This window comes from Caretta caretta, chromosome 1, assembly GCF_965140235.1.
Source record: "Caretta caretta isolate rCarCar2 chromosome 1, rCarCar1.hap1, whole genome shotgun sequence".
NCBI lineage: Eukaryota > Metazoa > Chordata > Testudines > Cheloniidae > Caretta > Caretta caretta.
This window is the reverse complement of record NC_134206.1, coordinates 349,256,800-349,275,250: the sequence shown is the minus strand read 5'-3', so window position 1 is coordinate 349,275,250 and position 18,451 is coordinate 349,256,800. Positions and strand designations below refer to the sequence as shown.

Here is an 18,451-nt window from a genome sequence, read left to right as displayed (position 1 = left end):
AAAAGTCTTTCAAGACAGCTGGACATGTCCAGATTCCCTAGAAGCAGGAGTTCAAATCCCAGCAGGAGCAGCTTAGTTTGTTGTCCTCCAAGGCAGAGTTCCATGCGGGGCAGATGTGAAATGCAGAGGCCCCATCTGTGCAGTGTGGCTATTAGAGAGCCTTATAACTTCCTTCTCAAGAGGGTTTGCTCTGTGTCCTTGAACAGCCTCTGCCAGCGCTGTGCATTGCACTGGCTGGCTGCCTTGTGCCACACCAGAGGTAGCTGCATTTTAGTAACACCAGGGGGTATAACAAGTGAAGCATCCTGGATCTATGGGATGAGTGGCACCATATGAATTCAGAATTATTACCACTTGCCAGAGCGAAAGGAGTGGGGGGAAGAAGAGACACTAACGGGGGTAGATTTAAGGAACCAGTTCTGGCTACAGAACGGCCTCCTCTTTCTCTGCATTGACCTGCTGGAGAGGGGTTAACCCAGCAGGGCTTGGGCACGTTTAGACGCTTCTTCAAACTTCTTGGGTTGGCCAAACTGGGCTGGATGCTCATGGTGCGATTCCCGGGTCACCGTGAGCACGGCCTGGGCCTCCCAGTCCCAGCAGAAGTGCGGTCAAGGCATCACAGGTTCCATGGGGCCTTGCAGAAAATGACCTATGCAGCCATGATTGGATCCTCCCCCTCCTCTAAGCTCCCTCATGCCTGCCTGGAGCCCCCCGACCTGTGGACAAAGCCAGCCTGGCTCTTTCCGAGGTGCCAGAGCTTCTGGTGCGACACCCTGCGCCTGGTGGTGGAGCAGGAAAGGTACTGTGGGTCTGCTGGCAGGGAATCAGGGGAGGTGTTGTGCCCATGTGTGGGGAGCAGGGACCCCAGCAGAACAGAACTGTGTAACACTGCCCAGGCCTAAGGCTGCGTGTCACTGGTCAGCCCCACCCCTGAAAGGAAGGAGTGCCAGACAGCTGAAGGGGAAAAGAAAAAAAAAAGTGAAAGATTTTATTACTACCTGTCATCACATCCCCAAGCCAGCAGGGCCCTGGCGCATAGGCCCCTGTATGGTGTGCAGTGAGGGACAGGCCTCGGCCCCCCTGTTGCACTCACCAATGAAATGGACGTAGTTCCTTGGCAGAAAAGATCCTCCCCGCATGGAGCCCACTCTGGTTGGAGGTGGGGGAAATGCAGACCCGGTGGGGGGCTATCCAAAGCCGGTGGCTCCAAGAGCTGACGTGGCAGCTTGCAAGAAGGGTGTAGGCTTCGGCAAACGCGCCCGTATGCTCACCCGGGATTTCAAATCAAACTGCTGTCGGCTGCGGTTTACAGCCAGGGCCGAGCGTGGTCTTCACACTGTGCTTTGGCCACCCCCAAATTACCTGCATCCCCAAGGAAAGGGCTCCTGCTGCTCGCCGGGCCTGGAGGAGCATCTCCAGGAGCTGCCTGGCAAGCAACTGCCAAGCAGCTCTCTCTCTAACCCAACCCAATGTCCCATGCTGCCCGTCTGGCAGGCATTCCCTGGCCAGGGCCAAGCGTCTTCAGGAGGAGCACGCGGCTTCCCACTGCCGGAATATCCGGAACACCTTGCAGGATTTTACCGAGAGGCTCTGCAACAAGAAGGAAACAAGGGGACAATCAAAGGTCAAGTCACTCCAGCAGGGAGTCGCACCCCAATGGCCCAGCTGGGGGGGGGGGGGGTTCCCTCTAAAGCCACAGGAGAGAGGACACACTGAGAAAGTGGTACCGGACAGAACCACCGGTCCTTTCATCCAAGGGTCACACTTGCTGTACAGACATGAGCCCTTATTAGATAACCCCATTTTACTGATGGGGAAACTGAGGCATAGCATGGGGCAGTGATAGTGTCGGTGCCAGGAATAGAACTGAGACCTCCTGATTCCCAGGCCTGGGCACTAACCTCCAGCCTATGCTTGTTCCACCAGCCTGATAAAGTATCTGTCCAACTCTAGGAGCTTTCAGCGGCTTGCCCAGATGACAGCTGGACAGACACCCAGCAATTCTGTCCATGACACAAATCGCTTGAATCTTCAAAGACAAATGCTAAAACCCCAACCCCCCCGGCCCTGCCCCAAGCTAGAACAAAGGCCATTCTCCAGCAAAAGCGGTTTGTCATTTTACTCCCCCCGACGCCTGCCTTTTGGGGTAGCTCGGGCCAGTTTTGGCTAAGATAGAGGTAGTGATGTCAAAAACCAGGCTTATAATGGGAAGCTAGATTCAACCTTCTCTACAGAGACTATCATCTCTCCATAGCTATGCCGACAGTCCCTCTCTGACATGGTGGATTTATATAAGCATGTGTGCTGCGTACGGGGTTGCTGTAGATATCTTCAGCACCTTCTACACTGTCCGGGCTCTGGTTTCACCTTCACTTTCCTCCTGGATAGACAGACTCACCTGACTCCATCTGTGTAAGTTACTAGCAGCTTCAGGCTCCTGCTAATTCTTCCCTTAGAGAGCTGGGGCAGTTTGAGTCAGTGGGTTTGTGGAGCTGGAAAGTGGATGACGCTCCAGCTGCTTCTGAATAGACATGCAGACGCCAGCCAGCATGCGTCAGTCAGGGCTACTAGAATCAAAATCCTTTCTGGCGAATCAGAACCAAGCTGCCCCAAATTTTGTATGTAGGATCTCAGCCCAAAGTAGAATTTTAATGCCAAGTTTGGAGCAAACTGGAGTAGGCCTTTGGGAGATCGGGGGGGGGGGGGGGGGGTTCAAAAGTTGAGGTGGGTTTCAGTTTTGGGATCTCAATTCATAAAATCATAGAAGATTAGGGTTGGAAGAGACCTCAGGAGGTCATCTAGTACAATCCTCTGCTCAAAGCAGGACCAACCCCAACTAAATCATCCCAGCAAGGGCTTTGCTAGAGCTCTCACCACAAGCTCTGCGTCAGCTGCTCTGTTTGATTTCCTGGCCGCCAGGAGAACATTCAGCACCACCCGCCAGCCAGGCTCCGCCTTCACAGACGTCAGCTCCAATTGGTCACTGATGTCCCCTGAGATAGCCTTCTCCTGGACTGGGTTGACCCAAGGGCACCAGTCGCGGTGCTGAGAGCTGGGATCAAAGAAGCTTCTAGTGGGAGTGTCCTGCAGGGAGAGGAGTGACGACTTGTTTTAAAGAGACGTTATTAACAATAATACAGTCAGACACTGATTTAAAATCACCCCTAACTCCAGCCTCCAAAGCCATGCTGGGGAGCCCTCTCCAGGGCAGCAGAGAACAGCAGAGCACCACCACCTAGGACACGGGTGTCATTCAGCTCCAGGGATGCTGGGGAAGGATAGTAGGTTCCACCCCACAGCCTAGGTGGAAAGTATTTGATAACTGCCAGGGAAAGAAGCACATTCAGTGGACCCTGCAGTAGCCCTCTCAAGTCTCCCATTCGTGCACCTGAGCACTGAGCTGGAGGGGCCGTCTTTAAGAGTGTTTCCATGGCCCCTCTGTTGAGGTTTAAGGGAGCAAATTCACCGCAATGATGGTGCTTTGATAAGGTGACACCTGTCCCACCAGCAAGGATACCACTCCATGACCCTGATTCGTTACACAAAGGCCACCAAGTAGCCACCAGAGGGAAGCGACTTCCCATCACAACCAGGCCTATCTGGATTCAAATCCACAACCTAGAGGTATCTTCCTTCCAATCCCGCCTGGGCCTGCAAAAGGATCTGACTTTGCCAGATTTGAGAAGAGGCAGAAGGTCTAATTTCCCCAAGCTGGATAGAAAGATGGAAACTAACTGGAAGGGGTGGTGGTGATGTTCTCTCTGCTTCAGGGGATGTAGCCAGGACAGAGTAACACATGGAAGAGGAAGCCAGTTGCAAAGACATTGCCAGCAGCAGGGAAAACCTGACCTGGGTTCTTGAGAGAGTGGCAAATCCTCTCGGGCGCGTGGCCAGGCACTCACCGAACTACTGGAAGAGCAGAGGCGTGCCCGCTTGGCTCTCCTATGGGGGCTGGATGGCACCTCCACGCTGTCCCCCTGCCCCATGCTGCGGGTTACCGGGCGGCTCCTTGTTGACGGGCTTGATGCCTCTGGCTCGGCCCGGTCCACGGGGCTCGAGCTATCCCAGCTCCGCATACGGGCTGTCACGGGGGACGGGCTCTTCTCGTGCTACCAGTGGGAAGGAGGGAGGAGAAAGTTAGCTCCTGATGGACAGCAGAGTTCCCACGGCCGCCAGCACTTCCTCAGCTGCTGGAGGAAGGGACCTGCACTCGAAGCACAGGAGATCCTCGTGCCTAGTACTGCTCAGCCCAGCTCTAGAGCCTGGTTAGGTGCTGTAGGGAGCAGATCCGAGTGGCTGGCACATCACTTACCTCTCTTCCCCAGTCCGACCGATCCATACACAGCCAGCCTTACCCAAACGCAGCTTGACGCTTTCGGGGAGACCTTTGTTCGGAGAGCGCGTTTCCAGGGCTGGCCCCAGACAACCAGCCTGAAAAGACCCCTGCGTGCGGGACGAAAGACGGCACAGGCCACTGCCCACAACAAACACGGCTTGCTGCCCCTCGCCTTCCACCTGCAAGGCCCTGCTGAGGCTTCCTGACCTCTGACGCCAGCACCATTGCAGAAGAGGTGGACATGCTGCACTGAGCCTAGCTGTCATACTTCCTCCTGCACAGGAGGTGGTGCTGTGCCCGGCGTAAGGGTTTTAGCACTTTCGGCAGAGTCCACGCCCAATTAGTTTGCAGCGACGTGAGTGACGGATCCTAGGGTGTGCAACTGTAAAAATGCATCAAAATGCAACCACCACCCAGCCAGGAAATGAGCGTTTACACGGGCGCTACAGAACGCCCTGGGATTTATTCCGCGCTCATCCCCAGGCATCTGAACGCGGCTAGCCTTCGGACTCCCTGAGAAAACGACAGCATTCTCATCCCCACTCCGCAAAAAAACCTGCTGGGGCTCTCGAACAAAGGGGATTCTCCCCACCCTCTAGGCTTTGCCCCAGCTAGCTCACCAATGGCCTGGATACAACTTTAGTGCTATTCCCAAAGCGGGCAGACGCAACTAGACACTCCCAGAACGAGCCTGCTCGCTGAATTTTCAGGGGTAGCTCTGGGATGACTGACAGAGCGCACGTTGGGGCGTTGGGGGCGTTTTCCCCGACTCACTGCGAGATTTTGACCGCCCCAGAGAGGTCTATAAATAAAAACAGTCAGAGGCCAACATTTTCAAAAGCCGCATTGGAGGTGCCTGGATTTCAGAGACCCATGGGGGTGGATTCCCATCGGCGCTGAGCACCTACAGCTCTGAGTAGGTCACTGAGAGCTGAGGGTGCTCAGCACTTCGGCAAACCTGGCCTAAGATGCAGGCAATCAATGGCTATTTTGGAAAGTTTGGGCCGTAGAGAAAATTCCAGCCTGTGGGGCCCACAGTCAGGCACCTCCCACCGGCACTTTAAAAAGAGACAGAAGTAACCCCTTCCTCCTCTTCCCCAGTGGTCTCTCCCAGGGACCTGGCTTCAATCTGCACGGGTGAGAGGGACCGGTGCTCACAGCACATGATGCTCCCTGATTTATAATGAAATCCTTCAGTCCTGCTGTTTTTGCAGCTTCATCTCCCGTCACTCTGCAGCAAAGCTGGGGCTGCTCTGTGAACTTGGCCTTGATAACGGCACCAAAGCTCTCTTTCATGCCATCACACAAGAGAGGGATGAAAGGATGCAGGTCCCACAGGCCTGCAGGGGGTCGCCCCAGAAAAGTGGCGAGACTGGAAACACGGCAGCGTGACAGAGCCCAGGTTGGGGGAGAGCTGCCTTGGAGCCTTGAGGAGATTAATCCGACCCTGAGCACAAAAGCGCCAGGGTATCAATAACCAGCTTAAAGAGATGCCTGGTGCTTGGGCATCGGAACCAGATTCCACTGGAAAGAATGCTCATGTCTGCAGATCTGGCTCAAACAAGGCGCCATCTTCACTGGGGGGCAATGGCAAAAGGAGGCTGCCAGCGACTGTGTTGTAAATCAGAAATTCACCACAAGTACCCACCTGGGACCAGATCCTGACCCCAGTTAAAATGGTGCAAATCTGGAGTAGCCGCAGAGCACGGTGCTGTAATATAGTCAGACACTTCTCTACCTGCAGAGTCCAGGCCAAAATTTAGGGAGACCCCCCTGTGATTAAGCAGCACGGGCTAGGTTTAGTTTCTGGAGTTGGGAGCCAGAGAAAACCACTGGGTTTTGTCCACATTCAGTGGCCTCTTTAAAGAGTCCCCGGCACGTTCATCACAACTGAGCCCAGCCTCTTGTCTAGCACAAGGGCCAGGACAGTGGCCATTTGAGGGGATTTATCCTCTCAGCAGAATGCGTGATTCCCACAGCCTCCCCCCCATCAGCCATCCCCACCAGGTGGCACTTGGAGGCTGCTTTCCAGCACGATTACAGCAGTGCTAAGGGAAGTCCCTACCTGGCCTTAAACTACCTGATCATGTCGCTTTAACATTCCCAAGAGGGATGTTCTAATTTCAGATCTATGCAGGGAGCTCCACCCCAGCAAACCAACTCGCTGGTGGAGGGCTGCCTGAGCTCTTTGCAGGCAGGGACCTGGCTTCAGTTGGCCAAAGCAGAGGGGGGTCACTAGAGTGTGAGAAGCCCACTCGTCTTTTCTGCTGCAGCCGTCCCAACCCACCTGGCTCAGCGGCCATGAGCAGGACCCAAACCGAGATCCCATGAGTGGCAACACATGGGGCTGTCACTAGACCAGGGGCGGGCGAACTTTTTGGCCTGAGGGCCACATCGGGTTTCCAAAATTGTATGGAGGGTCGGTTGGGGAGGCTGTGTCCCCAAACAGCCGGGTGTGGCCTGACCCGTGACCAATGTCTCCTGCTTCTCACCCCGTCGGGACTCCAACCCCATCCACACTCCCTGTCCTCAACCGCCCCCGGAGCCCCTGCCCCTGACTCCCCCCCACCGCCCCATCTAACCCCTCCTCCCATTCCTGACTGCCCCCCCTGGACCTCTGCCCCATCCAACCACCCCTTTTCCCTGACTGCCCCCAGAACCCCTGCCCCCCCCACCGCCCTATCCAACCCCCCCTTGACTGCCCCCCCGGGACCTCTGCCCCCATTCAATCCCCCTATTCCCTGCCCTCTGACCCCTATCCACAGCCCCTCCCCCGACCACCACCTCAAACTCCCCTGCCCTCTATCCAACCCCGCAGGCTTCCTGCCCCCTTACTGCGCTGCCTGGAGCACCGGTGGCTGGCAGCTTTGCACCTGCGCTGCCCGGCAAGAGCTCGCAGCCCCGCCGCCCAGAGCATTGAGCTGAGGCTGCGGGGGAGGGGGAACAGCAGGGGAGGGGCCGGGGGAGCCTCCCAGGCCAGGAGCTCAGGGGCCGGGCAGGAGGGTCCCGCGGGCCGGATGTGGCCCTTGGGCTGTAGTTTGCCCAGCTCTGCACTAGACCATCATGCTGGCCCAGACATTTTTCTCCTTCCCTAGGACGTACATCTCACTCTATACAAACAGCACGTCTGAAGCTGGGATAGTAAATACACTGCCATGAAGGTCTTCGATACACATTGCAATCACAGGTCTTTTCACAAGGCCACAGGGCTTCAGCGCACACAGATTTGCTAGTTGTCTCAATCTCTCTCCAAACCTCCTTCCCAGAGAATCCTGGAGGGACCTCTCCGACCAAGAGAGGTGAAGCTTACCTGCTCTGAGCCCGGAGGAAACGTCGTATCCTGGCTCCTCGTGATCATCCTGCGGGGAGACGTGGGCACCAGTGGGGCTCGGTCCGTGCGCGCCTCTGTGGGCGTGGTGGGAGTGCTGCCGAGTCCAAAGGAAGAGTCCAACTCGAGCATGGAAGACTCAATCTGATGGAAACCCCACAGCCCCACCTTCCTCATGCAGCGGGAACACGTGATCACCGGGAGGTGCATGGACCCTGACGAAGGGCTGTGGGTTGGAGGCAGGGTAGAGCGGGGTGAGGAGAGAAAGTCAGGAACAAATCTAGGCACTCCCTCAAAATGGATACCGATTTTTAGAACAAGCAGCTGTATTTGATCGACTAAACATTTAATCCAGTGGTCCCCAAACGTCTGAAAGCTGAGCTCCCACTTCCAGGAAACCATTGCACACCCCCGTCAGGCGTTGTTAAAGCCTGCACATTTTAAATCTATATACCAACTTGCACACACACCTCAGTTAGCTCTTAGCATGGTCCTTCCTTTCCTTTCTTCCATGCTTTGATGATCAGTGAAATAATCAGCAGTGTTGACATCTTTTTGAAATACCATCATTGGCATCTAAGTTAACGGTGCAGTTGACAGCTCAGAGCTATAGTTTCAGGCTCTCTGTCAACTCAGGCAGATGTCTATCTCTGCAGCAGTTACCTCACTTCATTGTTTGGGGGGTTTTCTGTGCAACCATAGCAGCTAGAGGATGACACTCGTTAAACATTGGAAGCTCAGGCCCTGGAGAGGCAATATTGGAGAGGACAGTCCTTTGTGTTCCAGACCCCTCAGTTTCTGATAGGTTTCATAGCAAATTACAGCAACGTGCTACCTACAGTTTGAAGCACATGTATGACATTTACAAACAGCATTTTAGCTTTCACCATCAGATATTAGTCACCTACTGACCTGTAAGCCCAGCCACAGAGGGCCAGGATGCAGGCAGGGACGTGTACTTGAAAGATGTCAGAGCCCAATTTCATTGATGTTTTCTCCCCTTCGGTTTTGCATTCAAGTTCCTCCTCGATCAGATGCAGGAGAAGGCTGATTTTATCTTCTGTCAAGGACTGCAGAGGACACACAACTCAGTCACGGTCTGGGCGGGTCACGAGCCATGCTTGTGCTCCCTCAGACAGAGTTCCAATACACGGGACACACTTGGAGCAAAGACTGTCTCTATTTGTACAGTACCTAGCACAGTGGGGCTCTGATCTCAGTACTACTGTACTATAAATAAATGATTATAATGTTGCAATCAGGAAAATGGCTATGGAAAAAATGGCATCTTCTTACTCCTCAGATGAGTTCCCTGGGTGTTTCCAGAATCAGAGCGGCTGACATTAGCGACCATTGTAAGTTTCTACTCCTGTTAGCTCTTCAGAACCAACACAGGGAGGGGGATGGAGTCTATCCTGCCTCATGCACGATCAACAGAATCATCAACAAAGTTCTGAGCACTGGACTAACCTCCACCCCCCAGAAGGCTGCACAGGTAAAATGGAAAGTGGAATGTGGCCTGCAGAATCTTCGTTACTGGCGATGATGCAGGAGCCAGAATGAACCCAGCTTGACTCTCAGATCCCAAAGGGTAGGGAGTGTGTGTGTGTGTAAACTGAGTACATTGATGGGGAATTGCTGAGACGCAATAAGGAAGGAGCCCCAGGGTCCCATTGTCAGGGAGGCCCTTTTCAGAACAGAGATTTAGAAAGGAGACAGATGGGATACAGAAATGTGTTCATTGCCCACTGCCTATGTCCCTTATGGATTTTAAGCCTAAGCCAATATATATACTATCCATGGAGGTAGTGAAGTCAACCATTTCCACTGTTATTCCTTTCCACCCAACTGATGAACCCTTGGTTCCAGCAAATAAGTTCCACCCTGGTGTCATACTGAGAGACAACCAAACACCCGAATATAGCAATGGGCCTTAGCACATGGCTGATGGGCACTAGACCCAGTGCTCTGGGCAACCATTAGAAGATGAGCGTTTATAGGCTGCTACTTTCTGGTTGCTCTACCTTACAATCCCCGTGCAGCTAACGAGACAAGGCTGGTGGCTACTTCCTGCTCAGGACACCTCACTGATTCATGCAAGTTACTGTTATCGAGGTGAGGGTCTGCTGGTAGGCCTGGCCTCCTTCCCTCTGCAGCTAAGAGCATGCTGTACAAAAAGGAGTCCACGGCCTCCTTCCCATGAAGCGTTTCCACGCAGTGGAAACTCAGTTTCCATGGAGCAGTGGGAACCTGAGGCAGATGACATCTTTATGCACATTTGCAACATTGTGACACAAAAACCCACTTTCGGGGGCTGCCTCCCCAAACTGTGCAATTAGTGGACACAATTTTTAAAACCATCTTGAAAAAACCTGAGGAAATTCCACACCAAAACCTTTGTTAGGAGAATGCTGCGATTGCAAAATTAAGCACTCAAACATCAGCGAACACCTCGGGTTACCCATGCAGACTATTAAAACTGTAGGATGATGCATGTGCAAGAGGCAGAGCTAAGGTTACCCAGGCAACTCTCAACTTTAGCCTTTCTTGGCTTCTGAGGTCTCAACCTTAATGATATTTTTTATATGGATTTATATAATGCCAGCATGCCAGGCACTTTCATCTAACCCCCGCCCCACCTTTCTCCCAATGGTGAACGCAAACTCACCATATTTTTCAGATCCTCCGGTTTCAGAGAGGGCAGCTGAAGTTCTAGCTGACACAGGCTTTGAAAGCGATCCAGGAAGTCACTGATAAGGGCTATGGGCTCACCAACCAGTAAAATGGCAAAGCGATCTATTGGGAAGCAAGAAGCAGGAGGCTTCAGTTTCGATACAGATCCCTGCACGCTCGTCATTTCAGACAGAAGAGGAATCAGTGATGCCAAATTAAAAATAAGGGTCTTCCTGCCATTAGAAGGCCAAGCACAAAAAGGAGCACGGACCTACTATTTTGTTCTTTTTCAGGTCACCTTGAAGCCTGATCCATTGCTGAAACGTGGCCCAACTTCCTAGTGAAGCGAGGGCTTTAAAAAAGATAAATTATCTAACCCCTTTACAAATGCCCTGAGTCCCGCAATCCCCTCCACGTCCCAATTACAGTTTTTAACAGTTATCTCTCTCTGTAAAAAGGGACTGTAATAACCTTGAAGGTAGATGCTATTGAAGGCAATGCTATGAGAAGGCCAGTACAAAAGGAGAGGGGAGTAACACTAGAAAGGAAGAAAGAGAGCACATTCTTGGACTGTTGGCCAGGTTAGACTTAGTGACACCTACCTGGGCAGGGGCTGTCGGGCCAGAAACAGAACTTCTCATGGGCCGTACACAAAGCTTTCTTCAGCTCCGCACACCTCTCCTTGTCTGAAAGGCAAACAGCACTAAAATTTACGTAGCTACGGAATAATCTTCCACAGGAAGCATGTTGAATGTTTCAATCTAGTTGGACAAAGCTCAGGAGAAGAGGGATGGCTGGATGACAGCTAACAGCTGTAGCTCTAATGTCTAGGGTGCTGTCATTTTGATTGATATTTGCATGGATGGCTGCATACAAATCTGGCCTGCAGAAACCCTGAAAAGTTACTTACTGCAGATGTTAACATCTCATCTTAAACCATCTCCTGTTCCCTTCCCCTTGTCCTATAGCAGGACCCCATCCTGTTGGGGGCAGACTGCCTCATACTCTCTGACCCACCAGCTCTTCTTCCCTGCAGATAACTCTACTGGGCCCCACACTCATTTCTCCCTGCCCTGTCTTACCTTCGGACTTGCTCTCTCTTCCCACACTGGTTCATTCTCTGAGGGAGCAGTCAGGAACCAGCAGCAGTGGGGAGCAGGGCAGGTTACGAGAGAAAGAAGGGGACATTCTCAGCCAGGCAAAACCTATTCCACCTTCCTGCAGCCAAAAACCCTCCCTCTCCCTTAGCACATTGCCCCCAGTGCTCATCATGAAACAGTAGGAGTTTGCCAGTGTCCAGGTGATGGGGACTTGGAAATTAAGAACTTGACCAAAAGAAGCAGAAAGCTCCAGTTTCAACTGCGGGTGTAGGTTAATATGGTCTCAAGGCAAAGGAATGTACAGGGAAGGAGAGCAAGTTAAAGGGCGGTGAAACCATCGTACTCCAAGGCTAAGGGAAAAACTTGAGATTGGTTGCTAGACTAGAAAAAACAACATAAAGTGAACATAACAGGTAGAGAGAGTTTAACTGCTAACAACTCCCCATAAATTCTTTGTTACAAAGGAAATGCCAGACTGGCTCAGACCAGTGGCCCATTATTATTTGTATTGCCATAGCATCTAAGAACCCAAGGCATGGACCAGGATATCTTTGTGTTAGGCGCTGTCCAAGCACAGAACAAAAAGATAGTCCCTGCAGTGGGCAGAACCAGCTGCTTCAGGACATGGTGCAAGAAACCCTGCAGTAGGCACTTATGGAATAACCTGCCCCCAGGGAAATCTCTTCCCAGCCCCTAGTAGTAGAGCTCAGTTGATGCCCTAAAGCAGGAGGTTTTATGATCTTTAAAACCCAAGGGTGTTTTTAAACTTGGGTGCATGAACTTAAACCTGCTAAATAAGTGGCTCCATTTTCAGAGCTACCGAATAGCCCCAGCTTCTATTGAAAATACCAAATGTATATGCCCAAGTATGAATTTAGGGGCCTGCTCTAGGTACTTTGATGTGAAATCTTTAATTTTATTTCCAGATTAGGAACTAAGCAATCATCTGTATGGAGAGACTGTTGTACGTACACTTGTTTAAGTCAAATGCCAGCTGCAAACTTGCACAAAGGAAGGCCTGGCAGCTGGAGCACTTCAGCATGTCACTCTCTATATTGGTCCATCCATATTTGGCACATATCAGGGGGGACAGGTCATGAGGTTTGCCTGCCCACTTCAAAGAGTGCTCATGTTAAGGACAACAATACAGAGACATCACAACTGTATTCAACTAAATACTTGGGCCAAACAAACAATTCACCTGGGTCTTTATTGAAGGACACCTTTTCCACTTTTTAAGAAATGGAGTGGCTGGGTGAAGAGACATGCATAGAGGTTGACTGCCATGAGAAATTCAGGGTTGGTTTTTGGGGGGAGTGTATGGATAGGTCAGCTTTTGACACAGAAAGCTCAGCACCAAAAAGGATATAGTAAATGTTTCTACTCTGCTGAAGAAGGCTTCTTTACTAGTTGTCTCCAAAGGAAGAGCATCTGTTTGTGAAGATCCATTAGTTGATTCTGACAAGGCAGATGTGTCCTTTCTAAAATAAAGCAACAGGTCAGCAAGCAAAGTCCCTTTGCCTTCTGCGTAAAGATTTAATTAATGTTCTAGAAAAATGCATATTACAGCAATGAGTCCAGAACACCTCTACCAATCTCACCCTTCAAGTTTAACCTCAAAACAAATTTCTTCCAAGAGTCCTACAAACCCTAGATTCTAAGAAGTGTTAACAAAACAAATGCCAATTAAGTGGAACAAAGATGTACACTAAACATCAGCGCTCAATCTCCTGACACTGATCAGTAACAGCTGGTGACATGCATTTTCCATGAGGGTTCCCACACCTCTTTTCCAAATCTGGTGAAGTAATATGGAAAACTGATACTAAATCTGAGAACTTTGTGATGAAGCAGCATGATTCTGTGGCTTAAATTGCAGCAAGGGAGGTTTAGGTTGGACACCAGGAAAATCTTTCTATCAGGATAGTTAAGCACAGGAACAAATTGCCTAGGGAGAGTGGGGAATCTCCATCATTGTCTAACCTGTTCTTAAAAATCTCCAAACACCTGTCAGGAATGGTCTAACTCAGTGGTTCTCAAACTTTTGTACTGGTGACCCCTTTCACATAGCAAGCCTCTGAGTGTGACCCCCCCTTATAAATATATAAAAAAGTGTTTTTAATTTAACACCATTATAAAAGCGGGAGGAAAAATGGGGTTTGGGGTCATGGCTGACAGCTCGTGACCCCCCATGTAATAACTTCATGACCCCATGAGGGGTCCAGACCCCCAGTCTGAGAACCCCTGGTCTAGCTACTACGTAGTCATGCCTTGAGTGCAGGAGCCTGGACTTGATGACCTCTGAAGGTCCCTTCCAGTCCTACAGTTCTATGATTCTATGACAGGGCACAAGACTGGGAGCAAGATCACATTGTTCTCTTCCCATCTCAAGGCTACATTAGCTTCTGGGGTGAACAGAAGACTGAAAGAAAAAGTGTGAATTTTGTATTTAATATTTTCTTTTGGTAGCATCCAGAGGCCTTGACTGAGCCTGGGCTGCTTTTGCTGCTTTTGACACCATCAAATAACGCCCTCCTTCTTAAAATCTTGTGCTCCCTTGGTTTCTGTAATTCTGTCCTCTCCTGGTTCTCCTATTTCTCTAACTTTTCCTTTCGACACCTCCTTTAGTAGGTCTTCCTCCTCCCTCTCCATGTGAGAGTCCCCCCTTATCTTGTCCTCTTCTCCCTTTATATCTTCTTGCTAGATGGTTTCAACCACGATCTTTTCACTGATGAATTACAAATCTTTGTCTTCATTTGTGAGCCTCCATCCAATTCCACATCAGAGCCTGATGCATAGACTTCACCTCCTTAATATGTTGCTGCCAATTCTAAATTAACCGTTGGCCAAACCTGAACTTTTAATATCCTCTCTGAAACCTTCCCCACTCCACCCATTCTTGGTCACCTTTAAAAAAATACCACAACCCTCCATGTCACCCCAGCCAAAAACTTGGGGGCCCATCTTCAGCTCCTACACTTCCTCACCACTCATAACCAGGGCCGTGCTTAAGACTAGCCACGCAGGGAGTCAATTTTGATTCACAATGGGAAAAGAAATCCACTTGAGAGCCAACCACTGTAAACACAAAGGCTAGTGCAAACTGGACCCAACCATGGGGCTGCGCTGACAACGTGCCAGCTACAATCGGGCCCATCGCAAGGCAAACACCGGCCTCCTCCGAGATGCCAGGGACGAGCGGGCAGACGCCTGCCTTTGGCCAGGCAAATAAGAGGCCCAGACTACAATGCTCCTAAAGCCCCTGCCAGGTTCATCGCCCCCCCTCCACTCCCCGGACCGTGAGGGACGGGACCACCCGGGGGCCCTCGCTCCAGCCCGGCTCGAAAGGGACACCTCGCCTGTCTGGGCCCATGTGGCCCGAACGGTGCCCGCGCTGGCGGCCCGGCTGACCCGGTGTGGGGCTGGGGCTGCTGCCCCCCGCCACTGGGCCCAACGCAGGAGCCACGGGGGGGTAACCGGGGAGATGAACCAGGGGCAGCTGTTATGTGTCCCCCCCAGATCCCCGCTCACCCCTCCGGGCCGGCCTCCTCCGGGGCGATCCCCCCGTCTATCAGCTCCCGGATCTTCTGGGGGGTGACGGCTGGGGACTTCGGTTTGCCCCCCGGCCCCTCCTCGCCCTCCGGGGCCGCAGCGCTGGGCGCCGCCATCTTGGTCCCGCACTGTGTAATCCTCCCCCGCGGAGGAGGGAAACAAGGAGCCGGGGAACTCCCGTTCCGGGCCCACACGGCGGGCGCTCCAGGGCCCGCTCATCTCTACCCCCACCCCCGGAGTAAGGGGAGTCGCCTCCCAGGGCAACCACTGAGCCAGATCCTCCCGCCCCCTTGCCTAGGGTGACCAGATGTCCCGATTTTATAGGGACTGTCCTGATATTTGGGGCTTTGTCTGATATAGGCACCAATTACCCCCCACCCCCGTCCCGATTTTTCACACTTGCTGTCTGGTCACCCTACCCTTGCCATAGGGGGAAGCCTCCAGATCCATCCCCACTACAGGGAGCCTCCCTGAAAAGGAGACAGGGCTTGGGAGGAGCATAAGGGGAGTAAAGAGGAGGGTGTGTCTACACTGCCGACTCTATAACGGGGAGCGAGGGTTACTGAGGGTGCGTCTACACTACCGGCTCTATAGCGGGGAGCGAGGGCTACAGCAGGGAGCGAGGGTTACTGAGGGTGCGTCTACACTGCCGGCTCTATAGCGGGGAGCGAGGGTTACTGAGGGTGCGTTTACACTGCCGGCTCTATAGCTGGGAGCGAGGGCTACAGCGGGGAGCGAGGGTTACTGAGGGTGCATCTACACTGCTGGCTCTATAGTGGGGAGCGAGGGCTACTGAGGGTGCGTCTACACTGCCGACTCTATAGCGGGGAGCGAGGGTTACTGAGGGTGCATCTACACTGCCGACTCTATAGAGGGGAGCGAGGGTTACTGAGGGTGCGTCTACACTGCCGGCTCTATAGTGGGGAGCGAGGGTTACTGAGGATGCGTCTACACTGCCGACTCTATAGCGGGGAGCGAGGGTTACTGAGGGTGCGTCTACACTGCCGACTCTATAGAGGGGAGCGAGGGTTACTGAGGGTGCATCTACACTGCCGGCTCTATAGCGGGGAGCGAGGGCTACAGCGGGGAGCGAGGGTTACTGAGGGTGCGTCTACACTGCCGGCTCTATAGCGGGGAGCGAGAGCTACAGCGGGGAGCGAGGGTTACTGAGGGTGCGTCTACACTGCCGACTCTATAGCGGGGAGCGAGGGTTACTGAGGGTGCGTCTACACTGCCGGCTCTATAGCGGGGAGCGAGGGCTACAGCGGGGAGCGAGGGTTACTGAGGGTGCGTCTACACTGCCGGCTCTATAGCTGGGAGCGAGGGCTACAGCGGGGAGCGAGGGTTACTGAGGGTGCGTCTACACTGCTGGCTCTATAGCGGGGAGCGAGGGCTACTGAGGGTGCGTCTACACTGCCGACTCTATAGAGGGGAGCGAGGGTTACTGAGGATGCGTCTACACTGCCGGCTCTATAGTGGGGAGCGAGGGTTACTGAGGATGCGTCTACACTGCCGACTCTATAGCGGGGAGCGAGGGTTACTGAGGGTGCGTCTACACTGCCGGCTCTATGGTGGGGAGCGAGGGTTACTGAGGATGCGTCTACACTGCCGACTCTATAGCGGGGAGCGAGGGTTACTGAGGGTGCGTCTACACTGCCGACTCTATAGAGGGGAGCGAGGGTTACTGAGGGTGCGTCTACACTGCCGGCTCTATAGCGGGGAGCGAGGGCTACAGCGGGGAGCGAGGGTTACTGAGGGTGTGTCTACACTGCCGGCTCTATAGCGGGGAGCGAGGGCTACAGCGGGGAGCGAGGGTTACTGAGGGTGCGTCTACACTGCCGACTCTATAGCGGGGAGCGAGGGTTACTGAGGGTGCGTCTACACTGCCGGCTCTATAGTGGGGAGCGAGGGTTACTGAGGATGCGTCTACACTGCCGACTCTATAGCGGGGAGCGAGGTTTACTGAGGGTGCGTCTACACTGCCGGCTCTATAGCGGGGAGCGAGGGCTACAGCGGGGAGCGAGGGTTACTGAGGGTGCGTCTACACTGCTGGCTCTATAGTGGGGAGCGAGGGCTACAGTGGGGAGCGAGGGTTACTGAGGGTGCGTCTACACTGCCGGCTCTAGAGAGGGGAGCGAGGGTTACTGAGGGTGCGTCTACACTGCCGGCTCTATAGAGGGGAGCGAGGGCTATAGCGGGGAGCGAGGGTTACTGAGGGTGCGTCTACACTGCCGGCTCTAGAGAGGGGAGCGAGGGTTACCGGCACTGCAGTGGTACAGCTGCACTGCTGTAGCGTAGACACTATGGCGATGGAAAAGGAGATTTTCCATTTCTGTAGTTCATCCCCCCTGAGAGGCAGTAGTTAAATCAATGGAAGAATTCTTCCATTAACCTAGTTGCGTCTACAGTTGTATTAGGTCAACCTAACTATGCCGCACTGAGATGTTTTACAGCCCTGAGCAATGTAGCTAAGTCAAATTAAGTTTTAGGTGTAGACCAGGCCTTAGAGTCACCTGTGCCTCTAGGGACAGGAGGCAACCTGTTTCTCCCACTGCTGTCTGTCCGGAGCAAGATGTCTGACTCCATAATAAATTGTCTCCATGACAGCAGCATCCTTTTTGATAGGTCATCCCATGTCCTCCATGCCTTCTCTTCCCTCCAGATGGGATCCAATCTAAGATGCACCTGGTGCTTTCGCCCCAGGGTAACCTGATGACAGACCCACACCACTGTAGCCATCTCTGTCTAATTACTGATTCCACAGTCTGCTGACCTGCTCTGCACAACACTTCCACATTAATTACACAATCTCTCTAATGAATTCCCAACATTCTAGACCCACAAAGGCGTTCTGGTTCCTAAGTTCCATTGAGATCAGTCCGTAGCTCTTCTTCAGGTCTGGGTTGGTCCAATAAAGATATTACCTCACCTACCTTGTCTCTCTCATTGAAATCGGTGGTACTAAGGAGCCTAAATACCTTTGTGGATTTGAGCTGAAGCCCCTAAAATCTCCTCCTGCTTCCTGGCCCTCTCCTTTTGTGGGAAGATCGCTCCCCTTACTTGTGATTAAGGCAGAAATCCCCAGATCCCCTCGATCCCAGTATTGCTGACCCCAAATCATGACTCAGGCCCCAAAAGCTCATGAGTTTTAAAAATGATAATACATGTTGGATTTGTTTTATTTGCCTTCTGGTTTCCAAGCTTTTAGGCATCACATTTTCAAGCTTTTCCCTGCAATCACAAAGGCTAAAAACTTAAAATTTTAAAAAGAGTCTTGGATAGCTGCATGTCTCCAGGAGCTGGGTGTTTAAGACAAACAGCAACTATCATGAGACTCCCAATACAATCAGAGGAGTTTGTGACACTTTGGAACTTTGAGGCATTCAAAATCCAAACCTGGATTCTAATTTTGCACAACCCCAATTTCCTGAACCAAAACTAGATCAAAATGTCACTGACTTT

General features: G+C 52.5%; 1 protein-coding gene across 1 annotated transcript; it reads right to left on the bottom strand.

Annotated features, from left to right (window-relative positions):
* Window positions 1-955: 955 nt before the first annotated feature.
* On the bottom strand, window positions 956-15,134 carry ZC3HC1 (zinc finger C3HC-type containing 1). The gene is made up of 10 exons (XM_048836745.2): window positions 14,969-15,134; window positions 12,807-12,918; window positions 12,410-12,560; window positions 10,940-11,023; window positions 10,333-10,460; window positions 8,577-8,734; window positions 7,647-7,890; window positions 3,903-4,109; window positions 2,875-3,084; window positions 956-1,590 (listed from the first exon to the last, which is right to left on the bottom strand). Exons 1-10 carry the CDS (start codon window positions 15,103-15,105, stop codon window positions 1,522-1,524), a joined length of 1,500 nt encoding a protein of 499 aa, XP_048692702.2. The 5' UTR covers window positions 15,106-15,134; the 3' UTR covers window positions 956-1,521.
* Window positions 15,135-18,451: the final 3,317 nt, after the last annotated feature.

Bases quoted from the DNA above. Each gene is read 5' to 3' on its own strand.
- ZC3HC1 (XM_048836745.2), bottom strand. From the start codon at position 15,105: ATGGCGGCGCCCAGCGCTGCGGCCCCGGAGGGCGAGGAGGGGCCGGGG. The intron at 7,891-8,576 runs GTCAGTAGGTGA...TCCAACCCACAG, and splicing joins CTCTGTGGCTGGGCTTACAG to CCCTTCGTCAGGGTCCATGC. The intron at 1,591-2,874 runs GTGAGAGCTCTA...TTCTTGTTGCAG, and splicing joins CAGCTGACGCAGAGCTTGTG to AGCCTCTCGGTAAAATCCTG.